Raw genomic sequence first — 21893 nt, forward strand, 5'->3', positions numbered from 1 at the left:
CTTCCACATGAGAAAATGAAAGTACAGAAAGGTTTTGACTTCTCAGAGCTATTTCACTAGACACTAATAGTGGGGACCAAAATCCAAAACTCCTGAATCTTAACCCAGCTACTCAGTGCTGTATCTTAAAAAAATTAAATGTTATTTCACACCTTTGTAAATTGTAAAACAATACATTGATGTTTTAAGCATTTTCAATATTTTCTACATTTCATCAGTTAATCCCAGCAGGGAATCCTTTGAGTCTAGCAAGACTGTAAGCATATTATTTTAGAAACGGTTATACATATGATGAGATTATTTGAAAAGACAAAAATATATATTTGGTTATTGACTGTCTCCACCCTAGAATGTAAGTTCAGTGAGGACAAGCACTTTACTTTTTCATCATTGTATCACCAGCTCCTGGAAAAATACCTGATATATTAAAGATTCTCAATAAATAACTGATGAATGAATTGGTGGGTGAGTGAAAGAAATGGACTCTTTAACCCAAGAGAAGTTAGGGGGACTCATGACACAATGTAACAATAATAGTATAAAAAAGAGAAAAATTAGTGCTTCTTTAAAAAAAATTCCAGCAGTTTTATCCATATTGCTACAATTATTATTTTTAATTCTAGCTTTCTCTGGGAAACGTTAAAATATTTTTGTGACTAGGTCTTAAATTTGAATTGACTGCTGTAAGAAAATTTGTATATTTAATATTATATTTGTTAAGTAATAAATTAGTAAATAATAATAAATAATAAAGTAGTAAATTGTGTGTTAGAATACTTCTGGCAAAATTTTTACATTCTTCCAGTTAGTTTTTCAAATGTGCTTTAAAAAAATATTGTATTAGAAGTCTTTTCAGAGTTTGTTTTATTGAAAACACATCTGATTTTGTTTTTGTTTTTGTTCAGTTTTAATCGCTTGGATCTACCACCATATAAGAGTTATGAACAACTAAAGGAAAAACTTCTTTTTGCAATAGAAGAGACAGAGGGATTTGGACAAGAATGAATGTGGCTTCTTGTCTTGGAGGAGCTCTTGCATTTAAATACCCCAGCCAAGAAAAGTTGCACAGATAGTGTATATAAGCTGTTCATTCTGTACAGTGAATTTTCTGAACCCCTCAAAGTATAAATGTTTTCCGTTCTTCCACAGAAATATGCAAAACAGTTCATCCTTTTCTACTTTATTTATTGTTCCCTTGAAGTGACTGACTAGGAAAAAAATCATCCTTAAATTTTGAAGTTGAAGCAAGCAAGAGACTTTATTAAAAATAAGTATATATCTATATAAGCATATATGATAGTGGCTCTAGTTTTATAGAGCTCAGAGTGTATTAAACATGACAGCCGTTCATTCAAAAATAATATGGATTTGCTTTACCTTGTTTCTGTTATCCAGGGGAAGAAGTACAAATTACTCCATGTTTCTTTTCCCTTTGTAACACCTCTTGAGGGTGTTTTGTTGCATGGCTGTTCAGGAAGGTATTAAGGGCTTAGGCCAAAATCTTACTTTGAATATGTTAAAAAATGCTGCTGGCTTTTCTTAAGATGGGTGCTTGAACCTGTCAGTTTGTTTTAAATAAATACAGTAGTTGAAAATTTTCCCTCTTTGCTACATCTCTAATATAGTCAGAGTCATGAATGAAACCGTAACTTACATGAAAGTCATATACTAGATCTACTACCATTTAGTTTATTCTAGAAATTGGAGAGAATTCACTGAGTAGCATAGAGGTTTGTTTACATGTTACTTTGGGATGCTAGGTATTTGTGGAATTAAAAAGAATCAGGCACTTCTGTACTTTAGTTTTAAAATATGTGATGTTCTTTAAATTCATAATAAATTGATGCAATTTGATACTTAGGAACATATAAAAAGGTAATGTGAACTTTTCTGCTTTTGTTTGTGTTCAAAGTTTTGGTTTCATAAAACCAGATGGATTGAAGACTTACATAAGCATTTGAAAACTCAAGTCTACTGATTTTCTGTTACTGTTTGCATATCTTCATTCCTCTTAAATTCATGAAAATTCCATGTATCTGAATAAGCTTATAAAAAATACTTTGGTCTCCCCCCTCCTTTTTACATAGATTACTATTTTTGTTCCAATAACACTTTTTGTTTTTCATTATCAAGGACATTTACTGAACTACAAAAATGTATAACAAGTTAAAATCTGATGTGAATATTAATGCTGCTTTAGCAAGCTGGGCTTCCCTATTAATATAAAAATTTAAATTTCCACTTGTAGCATTATTTCAGTATGTACTGTAAATTTCATTAACTTAAAATTTTTTTTTTACAACCATGGAACTGACGTCTTAGAATGCTACCTGTAACATATTTCACTACTAAGTACATACAGAAGATACTAGTATACAATTTTAACTTCCCTAAACAGTAGTTTTTGTTTTGCCAAAATTTTATTTTTCTACATATTAATTTAGATGGTCTTCTGCATTTTTATTCAGAATCCATAGTAAAGATGAAATAAAGTCTGTGATCCACTCGCTTGAATAGACTGTTTTCCCAAATCCTCACTATTAATGTTCTAGTTATTTTCATGCCTAATGAATAAAAAACAAACAAAAAAACAAGAAAACTAATGTACAGAACAGACTATGCAATAGAGGGTGACTAGTCTTCAAAAGGGCTGCTTAAATTATACCATGAAAGTACCACAGCTGATGAAGTTTGCTGACAGAAGTTACTGTCATTCAGTAGAGGCATGAGAGAACATCATGTAGCACATTGGAATGAAGACAGGAAGCTTTCAGGGTGCCCATCCCCCCTTCTCACTTAAGGTAAGAAATTACCATACAACAGATGAGGCTACACAGAGCCTACGGAGAGACCAAACCAGCTTTCTGGAGAAGGCTGGTTTGGAGAACTTATCAGGTCCTTCTATCTTTCATATTAATTGTAGAAATCCAGACCTATAGGCAGGATTTATTGTCTTGATATACCTACTCAGTGTCAGTGAGAGAAACCTGAGACTTGTTTTTTCCCCCTCTTCCCATCCCTGTCCTGTGCTGGGCCAGGCAGAGAAATTAGAAGTGCAGGGCTCACTGTGCCTGAACACAGACACTTCATGAGGAAATCAGCAAACGAGGGAGGCTCAGAAACAGGTTCATACTGTCACTTCATTTCAGTGCCACTACCCACCACCACCACCACTAAACAGCCCAGTCAGTGGGTCACAGGCACAACACAGTTTCAGCAATCAGATTAGTTGTTTGTCTTCCAGGAAAAGAAGCTACAAGTGGTGTTTTTGTTTTTAGTACTTCCAGGGCAGTTAAAGTCAAAAGGGTTAACAAAACTCTTTGCCCTCCAGCCTTAGGTCAACCACCTAGCTTTTCCAGTTCTCAAAACTAGATAGGGTGGTATGGGCCAACAATGTCAGGCAATGCTGCTTCTGTTTAAAATGGCCCGACTGGTGTGTTGCATCTGGACTGGGAAAACTCCAGGCACTTAATACGAAACCATAGCTGTGGACTTCCCAGAATGTGGAAACTTGTAACTGTATTTCCCTTTGAGATTCCTGCGCTGTCACCTGGGGAGATGATACTCCTGGGAGCTGCATGGATATGCTGTAAGGTCATCTTTTGAATGTAAGGAGGCCTGACATTGACCTGCTGGGTGAGCTATGGTTTCTGTCCTTCTGAGTAAATTGGGGCCAGATGAAGCCTACTGTGGGCTTTTTGAGTCTTACTATTTGGCTGAACCTAAGATCCTCTAGTGGGCATTACAGAAGTCGAACAGAAATCATCTCCAGTTGAAATAGGCAGATGAGACAATAAAGGTTCTTTTATAAGTCCACTGAACTTAAAAGCCAAACTTGAAGTCTACTGGGGATTTGGTCTGTCTCTCAAGGGAAAAGCCCAGACCTCATCAGAGGAGCCTTTACCTTAATGAGGTTCCTTTGTACCTAGTGTATACTCTTCAGTCACAAGACAGAGAAACATACAGGGCAGTGCAATGGGCCAGAACAGGACATTCGTTAAATAAACTTCATGGCCCTTGCCAAAGTAATCAACCCCTCCTATTTTTTCTTCCCAGTAATGCCCAGGTACAGTCCAAACAGGTTGTATAGTGAACACCACATGAATACAACAAAAAAATAAAAGGGGAAACCCCCCCCCCCAATTAACAAAGAGTAAAAGTCCAAAAGGGCCTCACTTTGGCAGCACGTATACTGAAATTGGAACAGAAGAGGCATCTCCTAAATTCCAAATTTTCTCTCCCCAGTCTTGACCAAGGAGAACACAATCAGATGATAATAGCATTTTTAAATATTTACTGATACTCATGGTAAATACATGTTCTTTAATCCTCACAATTCCATTAGGTTATTGTTTTTTTGTTGTTTGCTCCTTGTAATTATGTTTATTTTAAAAAGTGAGTCTGAGATAAGTCATTTTTACAAAGTCCACAGCTGTTCCACAGTCTATGATTAAACACTCAGATAGGAAAATTTCTGGTAACGAGGAGTTAATTGAGAGCTTTCAGATTATAGTAGGATAACAGCCACATTCCAAATCAGATTTCTTCTCTCATTCTTAAAAGGAAACAGATGCATAAGAGGCAGTTATAATCACCCACAGCCCATGTCTGTAGTATGTTTAAAAGACAGAAAACTACAAACTTCTGTTTACATGTATGTGGAGAAAAAGGCATCTCAAACTAGCAGTCAGCTCTGGAACACTCAAGAACCAAGTCAAGTAGGGACTGCACAGGAAGGAGAATATAATGGGGTCTCAGGGTTCATTCCCAGAAGTAGTAGTTCCCACCCTGAGTGGAGAAATGCGAAGAACCAGTGTGAGAACTGGTAAATCAGACTCCTGGGAACTCAAAAGAAAGAGGTTGAGGAAGCACACATAATCAGAATCTTGGGAAAGTACCACGTTTTGGAGAAGGCAGCTATTGCATTGTAAAGAGAGAAAAAAGATAGCTCTATAAAAGACCCAGCAACCACACTTCTGGATGTTTATCCCACAGAGATTAAAATTTGTTGATATAGTTATATCAGCCTTAAGTTCATAGCAGCCAGACTGGAAACAGCTTAAATGGCCTAAGGTGGATAGTTAAATAAACTGGTACACCCATACAATGAAATATAATCAACAATAAAAAGGAACTACTGACTGAATTTAGATGCTTCTCAAAAAGGAGTTATGCTGAATGAAAAAATTCAATCCCAAAAGGTCACATTCTGTATGATCCATTTATATAATGTTCTTGAAATAACAAAATTATAAAGAACAGATAAGTGGTTGTCAGACCTAGGGATGATGGCAGGGAATGGGTTTGACTATAAAGGCATAGCACTAAGAATTTTTGTGATGGAACAGTTCTGTATCTTGATTGTGGCAGTTACAAAAATTTACACGTGACAAAACTGCACAGAACACACACACAAGTGAGATCACTTAAAAGTGGTAAAATCTGAATAAGGTCTGTGGACTGTACAGTTTCCTGGTTTTGATATTGTACCATAGTTACGTTACCACTGAGGCAAACTGAGGGACGGATACACAGGACCTCTCTGTGTACTATTTTTTGACAACTTCTTATGAATCTATATTTCAAAGCAAAAAAATTTTTTAAAGCCCTATATAATATCAAAGACAGAGCCTCCCCTCCATAAAAGGCTTTACTACTGAAAGATAGATACCTTATTTTACAAAAACTGTGTAGTACAGGATATTTATTACTGAACTAATCCAAACCCCTTACCTCCCCCATTTGATAACCTGGTGTTGCTGGTAACTCAGCACACACAAAAAGTCACACCTCCAAAAAATAACATTCAAAGTCACTCTAAATAAAGTGAAAACTGAAAATGAGGAAATTTCAGATGAAAATGCTCAACACAGAGAAAATTCTTAAGCACAATATACTAGTATGAATTAAATATAAATAAATAACTGCAGACACGAAAAACTCCAAATTAGAAATTCAAAACTGGACAAACAACATGAGGATGTGAAATGCCTGTTAACTGAAGTCAATCAGGAAAAAAAAATTGAAGAAAGACAAAAACATCTCAGAAGTGAAGACAAACAGTATCTAAGGAAGAAAACATAAAAAAAATAAGGGACATGGAAGATAGAAATGAAAGAAGCCAAGAAAATGAAACTGAGAGGTAAAAGAAAAATTAGAGAAGTGATAAATACAAAAGGCAAAGATCTAATATACATATAATTAACTTGAGTCCCTGAAAATAAGATGGAACACTTTTTTTGTGTGTGTGTGGTATGCGGGCCTCTCTGCTGCGGCCTCTCCCGTTGCGGAGCACAGGCTCCAGATGCGCAGGCTCAGCGGCTGTGGCTCACGGGCCCAGCCGCTCCGCAGCACGTGGGATCTTCCCAGACCAGGGCGTGAACTCGCGTCCCCTGCATTGGCAGGCAGACTCTCAACCACTGCGCCACCAGGGAAGCCCGGAACAGTGTTTCCTTAAGTGCTGTCAGTAAGGCCATTCTGGAATGAGGGACAATCTATAAGACAATTGGACTGGCCCCTTCAAAAAAGTCAATGCTGTGAGAAAAAAAAAGATGGGGTTACTGTTCTAGCTTTAAAAAACTAAGGCAGAAAATTAAATGCAATCTATGATCTTTGAATCTTGGTTTTTAGAAGTGTAAGACATTTTGGGACATTTGAGGATATTTGAATATGGTTGGATATTAGATGATGATAAAGAATTACTGTTAACATTCTAGTTGTGATATGGACTTGTATTTATTTAGAAGGATGTCCTTATTCTGAGATGATGAATGCTGAAGTATTTAGGGATGAAATATGTCTGCTATTAACTTTAAAAGTTTAGAAATATATATAAATAAGAATATCACACATAAGTAAAATATAGCAAAAGATTAGCAGTTGCTGAACCAGAGATGGGTTTATAAGAGTCCAATATTTTCAGTTTTCCCTTCTGTTTGAAAATATACATGATAAACTGAAACAGCACATACCCACATTACCTGTGTTTTCCCTTTGAGAAAAATCCACCTACACATACACTCTCAGATTTCTATAGGTGGCATTCAAGATACTACTTTTTACAAAACAAGATTTTTGTAGTGGTGGCATCCCCAGTATCACTGTCCTGCCTATTTAAAACATCTTAATTTCCATTTCCCCCTTGAGTTCTGTGATCCTTTCACCCCATTAGGGAATAGAATTTGAGCTCGCCTAGTGATAAAATCAAACCACTTGTAAGACTACCTCACATTTTAAAAAAGAAACCACTCCATTTTCAGTCCTCTCATGACTTATTTCCTTATGCAGGTTGGCTCCAAGATATATCATTTAACTACTTTATACCAAGAACTCTCATCATCCTAACCTCCTAACATTCACTGTACCTTCTCTGCAAGATCTCAGCTTTGAATCAATCCAGCTAGAAAATGCACTCCCCTCTGTCACCTCTTCCACAGAGCTTTCTTTTTTTTTTTTTTTTTTTGTGGTACGCAGACCTCTCACTGTTGTGGCCTCTCCCGTTGCAGAGCACAGGCTGCGGACGCGCAGGCTCATTGGCCATGGCTCACGAGCCCAGCCGCTCCGCAGCATGTGGGATCTTCCCAGACCGGGGCACGAACCCATGTTCCCTGCATCAGCAGGCGGACTCCCAACCACTGCGCCACCAGGGAAGCCCGAGCTTTCTTTTCTTGATCTCCCATCCTGATGTGATCCAATTCATACCCTTTGTATTGCTGGTGTCTCAGGTGCACAATAATCTCAGCCTCTAAGCCATGGATATCTCTCTACCACTCTTATAGCAATTATTTCTTTTGCCTTGTTATTTGTGAAGAAGTCTAGAATTTTGTATATTTAATTTGTTAAATGGTCCCGACATTAAAAGAACTGAGAAAACAGCCATAGAACAGTATGGTTAATGTATTTATTATCTTTATAATTTGATGAAAAGGCACTGCTTCTTAGATATTTCACTGAAAAATTCTCAGTTCTTGTCACTGAAACCTGTAAGCAACTGAGCAGCTTCTGTCTGTATCTAAAATGGAAGAATACATATTATAAAACAGTACAGCACAGAGATCAACTTGTGAAACAAGTTTATAAAGTAGTTTCTAAGAATTTCCAAAAAACCAGGATAGCACACTGTAAGAATAAAATTTCTTAGAGAACTCAAGAGATGACACTCTTAGAGAACTCGTCCACATTAGTACATGTCCCTTGCCTTTCATGTTTTAGAAATCTTTTTCTATCTGCTATATATATGTCAAACAGGAATAATTCTATATTGCAGCAAGTAATTCATACATGTTTGTTGATAGTAACTAAATATTTGCTATACACATTTGAAATAAACACTGTTATTTAACAATACACATTTGGACAATTACGTTTTTAAAGAAGTTCTTGATTCACCTTTACTTAATGTGCCTCAGTGGAAACCTATCTGCCTTACTTTATTGGAGATGTTTTACCTGTTTATCCTCCTCTGTGTGTGCTGCATAGTCCTTGGCTTTTGATAGCCAGAAAGCAGCAAGCTTTTTGTTGTGTAGCTTCAAATATGTCTTTCCTAGAAGGAGCAAGTTTTTGCTGTAGAAGTTTGGATCCACTGTACATAAGAAAAACAATTTAAATTTATCTCATATGAAATAGTATTGCTCTTATTTTTAAAGGCTTAATTTTTTTCATCTAAATTCCAGTAATATACTTGTGTGGTCAATAAATGATTAGGCTAATTAGAATTCTCTTTTGTTCAACTATACATATCTCAAAAAATTTTATAATTACCATTTATTGTCTACTGTGTGCCAGGCACTATATTACACACATTTCTCATTTTCACAGCAATTTTATAAAATTGGTACTCTATTTAATAGATGGAAAACAGGGTCCTGATAGAATATAAGCTCCAGAAGGATAAGGGGTTTCTTTTTATCATCTCTTTTGCTCCCTGCATCCGAAGTGCCTAGAACAGTGCCTAGAACTGTACTCAATATACATTTGCTGAATGAGTAAATGAAATCATGATGATATGTGTATGTGTGTATACACACACACATTTGGTCAACCTTTACTGAATGTGGGCTGTGTTTAAGCACAGATAAAGTCTCTGCTCTTTTGGAATTTATAATGAAAAGGAAAGACAAGCATGAGCACAACTAAATGTAATAAAGGAATAAAAGGAATGCTTTGATAGGTGTACAAATTTTAAAGTGCTATGAGAAACCAAAGAAAAAGTAACTAACTAAGAGGTTACACCTGGGCTAACGTGGAGGCTGAATAGAATTTTAGCAGGATTCTTGGCTGAAGAAAAAATGTGAACAGAAAGCCTATGAATGAAAGCATGGGACTGTCTCACTAACTTCATTAATTCTTTATACAGTTTCCTCCTGTCAACCTGGGACCCTTCTATATTCAAAGCATAATTCTTCCTGGATATAGTTTATGATTAACTCCATTTGCCCCTTAACCCAAAATTGTTTTATTTCTTTAATGTGAACATATTTGTGAGATGCCATGTTGATGTGCTTAAAGTTTCCTTGGAGTTAAGTAAATTCATTCCTTCATTCATTCGTCTACTTATTCAGCAAATTTGCCAAGCATTATGTGCTAAGCAATGAGGATTCAATTGTGAGCAAGAAGACAGAGTCCCCATCTTCCCTGAATTTAGTTTTAGACATGTAAACAAATATTCATACTATGTAGTGATAAGGGCCATGATGGAGGAAGTAAAAGGTACTAAAAGCATAGGAGGAGCTTCTAAACCAGACATAGGCCATAATAAGGAAAGGGCCCCCCCTAGAGGAAGTGACCTTGAAGGTAAAACCTGGAGGATGACTGGAATTACCAAGGATTATTTTAGTTCCACAAGAGTATGACCATGTTTTTTTCAACAACCCGAATCCTTAAACCTCTAAGGCCCTATTTTAACTTTGCAATTACACTTCTAAGTCTCTGAGGAAACTGCATTCCCAGATCATATCCATGATAGTAAAAGTACCATCTTGAGAGGATATCAATGGAAGGTAGTAACAGTAAATCAGAATTAATGTATTACAGATAGAGTTAAAATTCAGACAAAATTCTTCCTTTAGAAGAAATGCGTTTTAAAGAGTGCTTTGCTATCATGAAAACATTTGAACAAGTCCATATGAGTAGGCTCTAAAATTTAATAAATTGTCTTTAATTTTCTTCTGATTAAGTTTTATAGGAATATATTTGCAATGTTTTTTTCTGGGGGGTGTACTTGGTAACAAAGGCTTATGTCCCTTACTTCTCTAGTTTCTCCTATTAATATTAGGAAGGATAATCTTAGGATAGGCTGATGTTCTCTAGGCTGGCTATTTCTTCAAAGTAAGAGTGCAGGAAACTCTTTGTCACAAAAGACAGTTTTAAAACCAGAGAGTTCTCATTTCAGTGCCATCTGAAATTTGCTGAGAGAGTCCATCTTAAAAAAGTATTTTTCTGTAACTATATGTAAGGTGACAGGCGTTAACTAAATTTGGTGTTGTGATCGTTTCGCAAGGCATACAAAGCTAATACACGAAGCTAATACAATGTTATATGTCAATTATACTTCAATTAAAAAATAATAAAAACTTTAAATGAAAATAAATAAATGCCTCTGATTAGCTGTGTGATCTTACATAAACAGTTAATCTGTCAAAGCCTCCTCTCAAAAAGGAAGGTTGAATTACATCAAATGAAGGACCATTCCAGAATTACAGCTCTAAATTCAGTAGCAGTCTATTTCTTACTCAGGTGATCTTTACTAAATAAGGACTTTAAAAATTATTTGATAATGTCTAGCTCAAAAAGAAGTTTATGAAGTATATCAGAACAAATAACTTATTTCTGTTTAAAAAATTCCTATTATATGTGAAGCATTCATACAATTTTAAGTATATTAGTATGTGAAATAAAAAATTTGTTACCTTGCTCTGCCCTGTGAAAGTAGCCTAAGGCCTGTTAAAAAGACAAAAAAACCAAACTTAATGAAAAGTATTAAAACAGAGTCAATTTAAAATAAAGCATTTTCTCAAAAGATCTATTCCTATATTAAATATAAGACAGGAAGTAAATTAAAACATCTTAAAAAAAATCTTAAAATAATGGTCCCAAATGTAAAATAGACAGCTAATGGGAAGCAGCCACATAACACAGGGAGATCAGCTCGGTGCTTTGTGACCACCTAGAGGGGTGGGATAGGGAGGGTGGGAGGGAGATGCAAGAGGGAGGAGATACAGGGACATATGTATATGTATAGCTGATTCACTTTGTTATAAAGGAGAAACTAACATACCATTGTAAAGCAATTATACTCCAATAAAGATGCTAAAAAATAATAATGGTCAATTCATCAACAGTGAGAGGTTAATATAGCAAAATTGACCATAACACTATTAAAGCATCAGAATACGGATTACAATTATGTGGACCATTTCTAGTAATAACTTGACTACTACTTAGAACTCATACCAAACTGGCATCACATGCAGAGAGGAAAGAACATTATCATGTGCAACTCAGATACTTTGACCTTTCTCTTCTTAAATCATAACAGGGACTACCAATAAAAACTAGATAAAATCAAAAGCTGAGTTTATTCAGTGATACATAAGTCGTGCCAATGAATTTTTTAAGTCCTTTATTACTGAAATTCCTGTATAAAATTTTAAGGTCAGTCTGAAACTCCCTGCTGATCGTGTCTTTTTTTCTTAGAATGCACATTCTTTTTAATAACAAATATTTCCCAACTCTGTTCTAACTATACAACTAAATATTCTTTGCATCAAATTCTGTGCTATAGCTTCACAGAAAACATTATGATCCAAGTATTGGAACAACTTTTTCAACTGTCTGCTTTCTTACTCTGAAAATTTTGTGATGAGTAAACCCAAAATATTTGCCCAGAAATCCCTTTCAAATTTTCTTTTTAACAGGAGAAGCAAAAGGCCTTGGAAATATGAGAGACCATGAGCCTTTCAAACCTGCTGTGAAAAAAAAGTTATAATTACTTTTCATTTATCAATACAAACACGTTTTAATGTCCAGGTAAATGACTGTTATCTTACAGAATGTGTACCTAAAACATGCTAAGAAGCAAATGCTATATTTCTTGTTCTATTTTATGATTTTTATGTGGTATAGATTTCAAGCAGAAAATGAAGGTAGATTTTAGCCATGGGTTATTTTAGCTGACAATATACCAGAATTATCAGCCACTCACCTAAAACGGAAAAAAAAACACTCACCAGTCACAGATAATAATTATTAATAAGGCTTTCTGATAAGATAGTTGCACTGGATCATTAGAAACCTGCTCAAGTCCCTCACTGATCAGAACACCAGATGTGTGGACACTGTAGAGTGACAGAGCAGTTAAGAAATCAGTACTAACTTAACAAAGGACATCACACTACCTCCTCATAGGTGGAACTAGGAGGAGTTGCAAACAGCATTTCAGCAATTCTTCTTTGATACCAAGGCATTTCAGCAAATGTGTAACACCTATGGGGAAATAAAATGACACGTACATTCAAATTAGTTCTTAAAGAGAACTAAGCATCTTAACAGATATAAAAGGAATCTTCTATTATATGTTTAAACAGTCTGTACTTTCCATAATATCCAGTAGGTTAATATTTGTACTGAATTATCTAGGGACTGATTTATGTTGATCCATCAATTACAGTGTATACTGTGACAGTATAAATAGTAATATTTATAACAGTAATGATAATACAGTACATCATTCACCTTTTGAGTGCTCACTTTGTGCCAAGTGCTGAGCTAAGTGATTCTCTCATTACTCCTTACAATAACTAAATGAAATAGAATCGTTACCCCTATATTTTTACATAAAAATTAACTCAGAGAAGTTAAAAAAAATAACAAAACTAAACATGATATACCTAAATAACAATGGCAACCAACAATTTAAAGTCTACATATTTGAAAGGGTGTGGCAAATATTTACCATCCAAAGCTCTTGACAATTTTCTGAAATAAGTAGGAAAAAAAGTGTTGGATCTTTGATTAGGGTCTGAACTCCTTGAGGATGAAACTATTTCATTCATGTTTGCTTGCCAGCATCTTAATTACTGACTGTCCCTCAACTGTCATTAATTCTCAGTAAGTGTTTTCTTAGTTGAATGTGTCCTTTATCCTGAAGGATATTTACTTCTCTTTTAAAAGAGTTTGATATGGGACTTTGCACTGTTACCCCTCATAGAAGACAATAAATACTCAGCTCTGTAGACTACACCCAAAGAAAACAGTGGCAAACCTGTCTCAAGAAAGACTCTCAAAACAGTAAGCATTTAACACATTGGTTTACGCTCATACCAGCAAAATAATGATGTGCTCTGAACAAAGCTTACATAAAAATGGAAAGATACTGAAAGTCAGATTATATTATACCTCAGATGAATCAGACTGTATTTGACACACCTTGAAGATACCAAGACCCTCTTAGGGCATCCTAGTGTATTACTATAGTTAGATTAATCCAATTCCATTTAGTCTGGTAAATAAGAATAGTCTTTCCCAAAAAAAGGAATTTAAAGGTCTAATGAAAAGTTTCAATGCCTTTTTAGTCTTAGTATGTTTCTAAATGATCTGAATAACAATGTTTAACAAGATCACAATCAAATTTAGTTATTTTCTAAATACTAAACACTAAATAACCAGTACAACTGCTAGTTAATATAATGGATTAAACACTCTTGACTGCCAAATAATATTTTTAAACATTTTATATTTTGCTTTTTTATATACTACCAAACAAGATATGTATACATACTACAAAATAAGATCATACTAAAAACCACTGAAATATTTATTTAAAGAAATTTTCTTACCAAATACCCATAAGGTGAATTGCGGTAGCATCTTTAGGGTTGAGTTCAATTGCTTTCTAACAAGAAATGAGAAAATGAATCATATTTGTTTCCTAAACACCAATAAGTACTTTACTATGTTTGCTGAAGAAACCATGATTAAAAACAATTGCAACTCTGCATTTTAATTTTTCTGATAATCAACAGCAACTTTTTTCCTAATTTTTTTAACACCTTTATTGGAGTATAATTGCTTTACAGTGTTGTGTTAGTTTCTGTTGTATAACAAAGTGAATCATATATGTATACATATATCCCCCTAACCCCTCCCTCTTGCATCCCTCCTAATTTTTTAATTAAATTTATTTCAGTACACTATCAATGCCTTATACTAAGGTTACTATTTTATAAGATTCAGAGGGACTTCCCTGGTGGTCCAGTGGTTAAGATTCTGCCTGCCAATGCAGGCGACACAGGTTCAATCCCTGGTCCGGGAAGATCCCACATGCCGCCGGAGCAACTAAGCCCATACGCCACAACTACTGAGCCCATGCATCACAACTCCTGAGCCCACGTGCCTAGAGCCCATGCTCTGCAACAAGAGAAGCCACCGCAATGAGAAGCCCGTGCACTGCAACGAAGAGTAGCACCCCGTTCACCACAACTAGAGAAAGCCCGTGTGCAGCAACAAAGACCCAGCACAGCCAAAAATAATAAAATAAATAAAATTTTTAAAAAATAAAAAAAAGATTCAGAAAATGATAGGATTTATCAAGATGAAGAAAATACAAAATCTGTAAACAAATCTAATTTTGAAAACTAATAATCTATAGCTCTCAATATTTCTTCTAGATTAAAGGAAAAATAAATAAGAAAGTTCCTTTTTGGCAAATCCTGTATCACTATTGAGTAAAAGTATTCTTTGTTAAAAGAACAAAATACAAAATAATTTTAGAAAGTCTCTTCCTATGTGCAAATTTTGTTTAACTTCCCCATCTACACTTAACAAAGGAAAAATAAATACTACTTGTTCAGAGAATTTATTAATTATGTATAATATAAAATATATTGATAAAAGTCTCCCTAATTTCTATTTACTATGTGAAAGTCCTATGTGAACTAATGTAAAGCATAAACTACAGAATAACTTTAAAGAAATGACTCCTCCTTTTACATTATTTTGTTGAAAACCACTCAGGAAATCTCATAGATTAATGTTAATGCTACTAATGATAAAGAAAGTTTTAAAAAAATTAGGACTCCCTAGCTTATGCTTTTCTATAGACACATATTTTCACTTTCAGTTGATAATGTGTGAGATACACATTTTCAAATATCTGTACTGGTTACCAGAGTGGTTCTGAAGCCAGACCACCAAGGTTTAAATCACAGCTCAATGACTTCTTACTTTTTGACCTTGGCAAGTTCTATATTCTTTCCATGCCTGAGTTTGCTCTTGCATAGGATCAAGAAAGCAGTACACCTACCTTATAGGGTTGTGGTGAAAATTAAATGAACAAGTAACAGGAGGTGCTTAACACAGTAATATTTTCTATCATCAGGATCATCATTATTTTTACCTTTCATAAGTTTCAGACTCTTTATTACCACCACTGATCATAATGTTAGTAACGGAAGAGATAATAGCTAAAATAAGGCTAATCAAGTATGACTTAGCAGAAATCCTGTTATCAACAATATGGGTAAGAATCAGCACTGACCTAATTTTTACTTTTCTATAAATAGATATGATTTACATGGCAAAATATATTTTAAAGTATATACAACTTATATTCAAAGCAACCAACCGTTCCACTAGAAAATTAAGCCCTACAAAAAATTATATGAGTAACTACATTTTCCATTCTACCAAGAATGGTACAGAGCTAGTCCATTTTGATGCAAGGAAGAGAAGTTAATTCATCATATACAATCGATGCCTTGGGGCATTACAGTTTAATTTTCTTTTGGGATGGATTGAGAGGGGCTACTCTCAAACAAACCTTTTCTTTTGTAATTCTTTCTGCCATTAAACATCTTCAAAAACAATGCAAAGATAATAATTCCTTATGACTTTAGATGTAATAATGGAATCTGAATAGAAGTAGTATAAATGATCTTTTAGCGTGTAAATACTTAACACTGTCATTTTTAAATAACACATACTCATTTGAAAACTTATGAAAAACATTAGTTATTTTTAAATAATCTATAGCCTTCACTGTTTCTTTAAAGTATACATTAATATACTTTCTGCAGCATTTCATTATTCACATTGGAAGTTATCTGTCAGGTATTTCTACATCCCAAGGTACAAGTAATTTAAATGATTTATCTAATGACACTAAGTAAATTACTGTATTTCACTGAATCTAAGATACCATAAACGTTATGACACATCATTATTTTATATACCACTAAGAAAAAAGCACTGCCAATTATAAGATACCACTGATTATATATAATGCAATCTGATTTCAAAGGTCTTAAAACGTGAAAAATGTATGTTATTAAATTGAAATATATATGTATGTGTATCAATATATACGTATACATGTGTGTTTGTGTGTTTGTGTATATATATACACTACTGATGCCCAAATAAGAAGCTAGGTCTCCTGACTCCTAGTCCAATGTTCTTTTCCACTAGTCATTACATTAACTGGGAATTGAGACTATAATGATAAATATGTTTGTTTTCATCACTTTCTCTTCCTGTGTGTTTTTGAGATGGTCTATAATATCAAAAGACAGGGACTTCCCTGGTAGTGCAATGGTTAAGAATCCAAATGCCAATGCAGGGGACACGGGTTCGAGCCCCGGTCTGGGAAGATCCCACATGCCGCGGAGCAACTAAGCCCATGCGCCACAACTACTGAGCCTGCGCTCTAGAGCCCGCTAGCCACAACTACTGAGCCCATGTGCCACAACTACTGAAGCCTGCGTACCTACAGCCCGTGCTCCACAACAAAGAGAAGCTACCACAATAAGAAGCCCACACACCGCAACAAAGAGTAGCCCCCACTTGCTGCAACTAGAGAAACCCTGTGCATGGCAAGAAAGACCCAACCCAGCCAAAAATGAAAGAGAGAGAGAGAGAGGAAGAGGGAGAGAAAGAGAGAAAGAGAAAGAAAGAAAGAAAAAGAAAGAAAGAAAGAAAGAAAGAAAAAATACACTGCAGTTTTTTAGCTGCAGTTTTTTTGTTGTTTGTTTTTGGACAATGGAATAGTGTGTACGCACATCATGAAATATACAAACTCCTGGAGAATTTCTGGCACCTAAGAAAGAGCTTACTATAAATAAGTAAATTAACTTTGGGGGAAATATTAAAACACACACAGAGATCATAATCGTATACACTACTATTACCTTTGGGAGTGGTATGTCAATTATATTAGATTGTTAGATGAGACTACACCTCCTGGCACTCAGGACTTTGTATAAGCCTCTCCCACATTCTCTAGTCTTGGCCACGTTACTTGTTTAGGTCGACAGGTTATTACCAAGCGTGATGCAAACATCCTTGATAAAAGTTTGCACCATGGAAATTTTCCCTTGGAATGCTCACTCTTGGAAGCCAGCTACCATGCTATAAAGAAGCTTGGGCTACACTACTAAATGATGAGAAGAAAAGTAGAGAGAAACTGTTGTAGATGAGAGTGCATCTTCTATATTCCCATCCCAGCTGAGGGTCCAGGTGAATGTAGCCCTCTAAATGACCTCAGCCACAACAAGCAGAACAGAAGCACCACTGTGCACAGTTAATCCACAGAACTGTGAGAAATAAAGTCATTGTTTTAGGCCACTAAGTTTTAGGTGGTTTATTATACAGCAAGAGATAAGTGAAACAGAAATCAATTCAGAAAACTAATGGCTTTTAAAGTTCATCAGTACCTCAAAATGCTCCTTGATCTTGTAGGCATTTGCAATTTTAGCCCTGATTCCTTCATAATCTCCAACATCGCTAATACAGATTGCATACCACTAAAAATAGAAGGAAAAAAAGGAGTAAGAATAATAATACTCAATAGTATTCCATTCAATACAAGGTAAAACTGAATAACTATTGATATTTATTCCTCAGTAGTCATTTAACAAAAAGCAGAGGACAAAAATTGTATTAAATATACTGGAATATACAAGAAAAAGTAGACATGGCTCTCAAGGAACTTGGACATGTTTTTAGAGAACTATAATACAAGGCAGAGGGTAGTGAATCTCTAAGAAAGTTACCAACACAATGGGGAGATAACAATTCATATTTATGGTATGAATATAAATTTAGAGAAATGTGCAATTTAATAATTATCATTTTATTTTCTTATCCTATTTTATTGGAGCTGCTTCTTCTCCCACACCTGTGTTGTTATAGTAATAACAGCCACATTTGTCAATTGTGACCTTGTCCCCATACCCATAGCTGGATACAGACCCAAACTGAGATAATCTGAGTTTCTTCCCTAAGAACCAAAACCAAAATATCCAAGCTTCATAAACCCAGAAAGTCACAAAACTGAGGATGAGAAAAAAACTAAAGTAAAAAAAGATTTGCAGATAACAGCAAAGAGGAAAGACAATGAAGCCTCAGAGCAATTGAGCCAGTTTCTCCTGAAGCCTAAATGCATCTTGCCTTTGGGTTCTGTGAGATACAATAGTTTCTTATAAACACGCACCATTTCTTTTTGTTTGTGCTTATATCTGTGAAATTTTAATAATTATAACCATAAAAACGTTAATACTTAAATTTCTGTTTAAATCTATTCTCCACCAAAATCTTTTGTATCTTGATATTTTTATTGAAAATAAAAGAGTATAATTTAAAACCCACACTGACTATGCTCATTTAATCTCCATTGACAGTCACCCAGCTGCCCAAATTCAGATGACTAGAGGTGTCATACAGGGTTTCAAATTTGGTGCTCTGATCTCTTCCCACTTATCAGGGCTCTAGATAAAATCACCTTCTCTTATGCATTTAACTATCATCTATATCAAAGCAAACACAAACTTATGGATGAATCCTAAACATTCTGCTTAGATTGGCATTTAGTTACTACATAGGACTGTTAATTAATGATCATACTAGCAAGAGCTGATGGTAGGAGCTGTGATCATGGGTGATTTTTATTTCCATATTGGTACTTTTTTTCAATTTCCAAAATGTCTATTTTCTGTAATAAGTTTACATTATTTTTAAAGAAAACTTTTCTTTTATAACAGATAATCTAGCCAAGAGGGGGTAATAGATACTATACCTACCTTCTTGCCTGAAAGGCTAAAATAAGCAGACAAAATATAAGAAATAAAGACTCTCAAGATACTATACACATCAGACACAGTGACATCTCACAGACGAGAAACAAATGAGATGAGCCCTATGGCTGCCCTGGAGAAATTTCTAGGTTGAAGCCCAGGGAGGCAAAATAGGCCAAGCAGTGTCTCTGCTTTGAAGAGATGGAACTGGGAGTCTGGGGAAGCCCAGGTGTCTGGAGTTCACAGAGCAGAATACTGTAGAAGAAACAGCTGACCGGAGCTAGAACTCCAGATGAAGAACTGCAGAGGGTCACCCTTTTCAGCTGAGTAAAGATCATCGCTTGCATATGAAGAGACTATCCAAGGCTGAGAAAAGAACCACCCAAAAGGTTTGGAAATCAAGAGCTCACAAAGATCTAGGAATATCAGTTGTAAGGAAAACAACAACAACAAAAAAAGCCCTCCAAATTAAATGCTATTCTAGTCCTGCCTAAAAGCCTTCTCTCCTGCTGCTTCGAAGATCCTCTTTGACAGTTACTTGACGCTGAAAAATTACAAAACACTGATGAAAGAAAAAGACCTAAACAAAGGGAAAGAATGCATAAGTTCATGGATTGGAAGATATCGTTAAGATGGTGATAGTCCCCAAATTGATCTACAAATTCAATGAAATCTCTTTGAAAAATCCAACTGGCATCTTTGCAGAACTTTACAAGCTGATCCTAAAGTTCATACGGAAATTCAAGGGACTGAGAATAGTCAAAGAAAGTCAAAACAAAAGAAGAACAAAGTTGGAGGACTCACAATTCCTTGTTTCAAAACTTACTACCAAGCAATAGTAATCAAGACATTGTGGTACTAGCAAAAGGATACACACTGACCAATGGAATAGAACTGAGAGCTCAAAAATATACCCATACAGGGCTTCCCTGGTGGCGCAGTGGTTGAGGGTCTGCCTGCCGATGCAGGGGACGCGGGATCGTGCCCTGGTCTGGGAGGATCCCACGTGCCACAGAGCGGCTGGGCCCGTGAGCCATGGCCGCTGAGCCTGCGCGTCTGGAGCCTGTGCTCCGCAACGGGAGAGGCCACAGCGGTGAGAGGCCCACGTACCGCAAAAAAAAAACAAAAAAAAACCCCATACATTTATGTTGAACTGATTTTCATCAAGGATGCCAAGACCGTTCAGTGGAGAAAGAATAATCTTTTCAACAAATGGTAGTAGGACAACTGGATATATACATGCCAAAGAATGAATTTGGACTCCTACCTCTCACCATGCATAAAAGTTAAGTCCAAATGTACCAAAGACCTAAATGTAAGAACTAAAAAATACAAAACTCTTAGAAAGAAACATAGGTGAAAACGTCTGTAACACTGGATTGGGCAAGTTTTTTAGATATGACATCAAAAGCACAAGCAATCAAAGAACAATAAATATATTGGACCTTATCAAAATTAAAACCTTTTGCAAAGAACACTATTAAGAAAGTGAAGAGACAAGCCACAGGATGGGAGAAAATATTTGCAAGTCATATATCTAACAAGGGACTAGTATACAGAAAATATTCTCTTACAATTCAACAATAAAAAGACAAGTTTAAAAATGGGCAAAGGGCTTCCCTGGTGGCGCAGTGGTTGAGAGTCCGCCTGCCGATGCAGGGGACACAGGTTCGTGCCCTGGTCTGGGAAGATCCCACATGCTGCGGAGTGGCTAGGCCCATGAGCCATAGCCACTGAGCCTGCGCGTCCGGAGCCTGTGCTCCGCAACAGGAGAGGCCACAACAGTGAGAGGCCCGCGTACCGCAAAAAAATAAATAAATAAAAATGGGCAAAGAATTTAAATAGACATTTTCTCCAAGGAATATATACAAACGTCCGATAAGTATATGAAAAGATGTTCAATATCACTATTCATTAGGAAAATGCAAATCAAAACCATGATGAGATACCACTTCACATCTGCTAAGATGGCTATAATTTTTTAAAATGGACAATAACAAGTGTTGGCAAGGATGTGGAAAAACTGGAACCCTCATACACTGCTAGTGGCAATGTAAAATGGTACAGCTACTTTGGAAAATAATTTGACAGTTCCTCAAAAAGAATTACATAGAATGACCACATGAACCAGTAATTCCACTACTAGGTATATACTCAAAATAATTTAAAACAGATATTTAAACAAATACTTGTGCACGAATGTTGATAGCTACACTATAAGCAATAGCCAAAGGTGGAAATAAATGTTCATCAAGTAATGAATGGATAAACAAAATGTGGTATACAATGAAATATTATTCATCCATAAAAAAGAATAAAGTACTGATAAATGCTGCAAGGTGAATGGACTTCAAAAACAAGTGAAAGATGTCAGACACAAATTATCCCATATTGTATGATTCCACTTCTATGAAATATCCAGAGTAGGTAAAGCCATAGGGACAGAAAGCAGATTAGTGGTTGTCAGGAGCTGGGAATAAGAGGGAATAGAGAGTGACTGTTTAATGGGTAGAGGGTTTCCTTTTGAGGTGATGAAAATGTTTTGGAACTAGAGAGAGGTAACTATTGCATAACACTGTTAATGTATAAATGCCAATGGTATAAGAATGCGAAATGTATAAAATGGTTACTCTTATGTTATGTGAATTTACCTTAATTAAAAAAATAAATAAAAGCAGGTGTTCACACAAAAACTTGTAGGGAATTATTTATAGTAGCATTATTCATAATAGCCAAAAAGTGGAAACAACCCAAATGCCCATCAGCTGATAAATGAATAAACAAAAATGGTATTTCCATACAATGGAGTATCATTCAGCCATAAAA

At 35.5% G+C, this 21893-nt stretch overlaps 2 protein-coding genes across 5 annotated transcripts in view; one reads left to right on the forward strand and one right to left on the reverse strand.

Moving 5' to 3' along the window:
• The window catches only part of WWP1 (WW domain containing E3 ubiquitin protein ligase 1), a 121534-nt gene extending 114169 nt beyond the window's left edge, over positions 1–7365 (forward strand). For all 3 annotated transcript variants that reach the window (XM_059994847.1, XM_059994846.1, XM_059994848.1), the window contains one exon: positions 906–7365. In XM_059994847.1, the coding sequence (XP_059850830.1) occupies positions 906–1005 (100 nt within the window). In that variant the 3' untranslated portion in view covers positions 1006–7365. The remainder of the gene's footprint in view (positions 1–905) is intronic.
• Positions 7366–7885: 520 nt separating this feature from the next.
• Positions 7886–21893, reverse strand: part of RMDN1 (regulator of microtubule dynamics 1) — a 37640-nt gene continuing 23632 nt past the window's right edge. The window contains exons 5-10 of one of the 2 annotated variants that reach the window (XM_059994850.1): positions 17709–17798; positions 13836–13891; positions 12396–12483; positions 10908–10938; positions 8448–8542; positions 7886–8011 (exon numbers count right to left, since the gene is read on the reverse strand). In XM_059994850.1, the coding sequence (XP_059850833.1) occupies positions 7961–8011; positions 8448–8542; positions 10908–10938; positions 12396–12483; positions 13836–13891; positions 17709–17798 (411 nt within the window). In that variant the 3' untranslated portion in view covers positions 7886–7960. Of the gene's footprint in view, positions 8012–8447; positions 8582–10907; positions 10939–12395; positions 12484–13835; positions 13892–17708; positions 17799–21893 lie in introns of both variants that reach the window. The other variant, XM_059994849.1, reaches the window with a different exon arrangement.

The sequence above is a fragment of the Delphinus delphis genome, chromosome 17, assembly GCF_949987515.2.
Source record: "Delphinus delphis chromosome 17, mDelDel1.2, whole genome shotgun sequence".
Classification (NCBI taxonomy): Eukaryota; Metazoa; Chordata; class Mammalia; order Artiodactyla; family Delphinidae; genus Delphinus; species Delphinus delphis.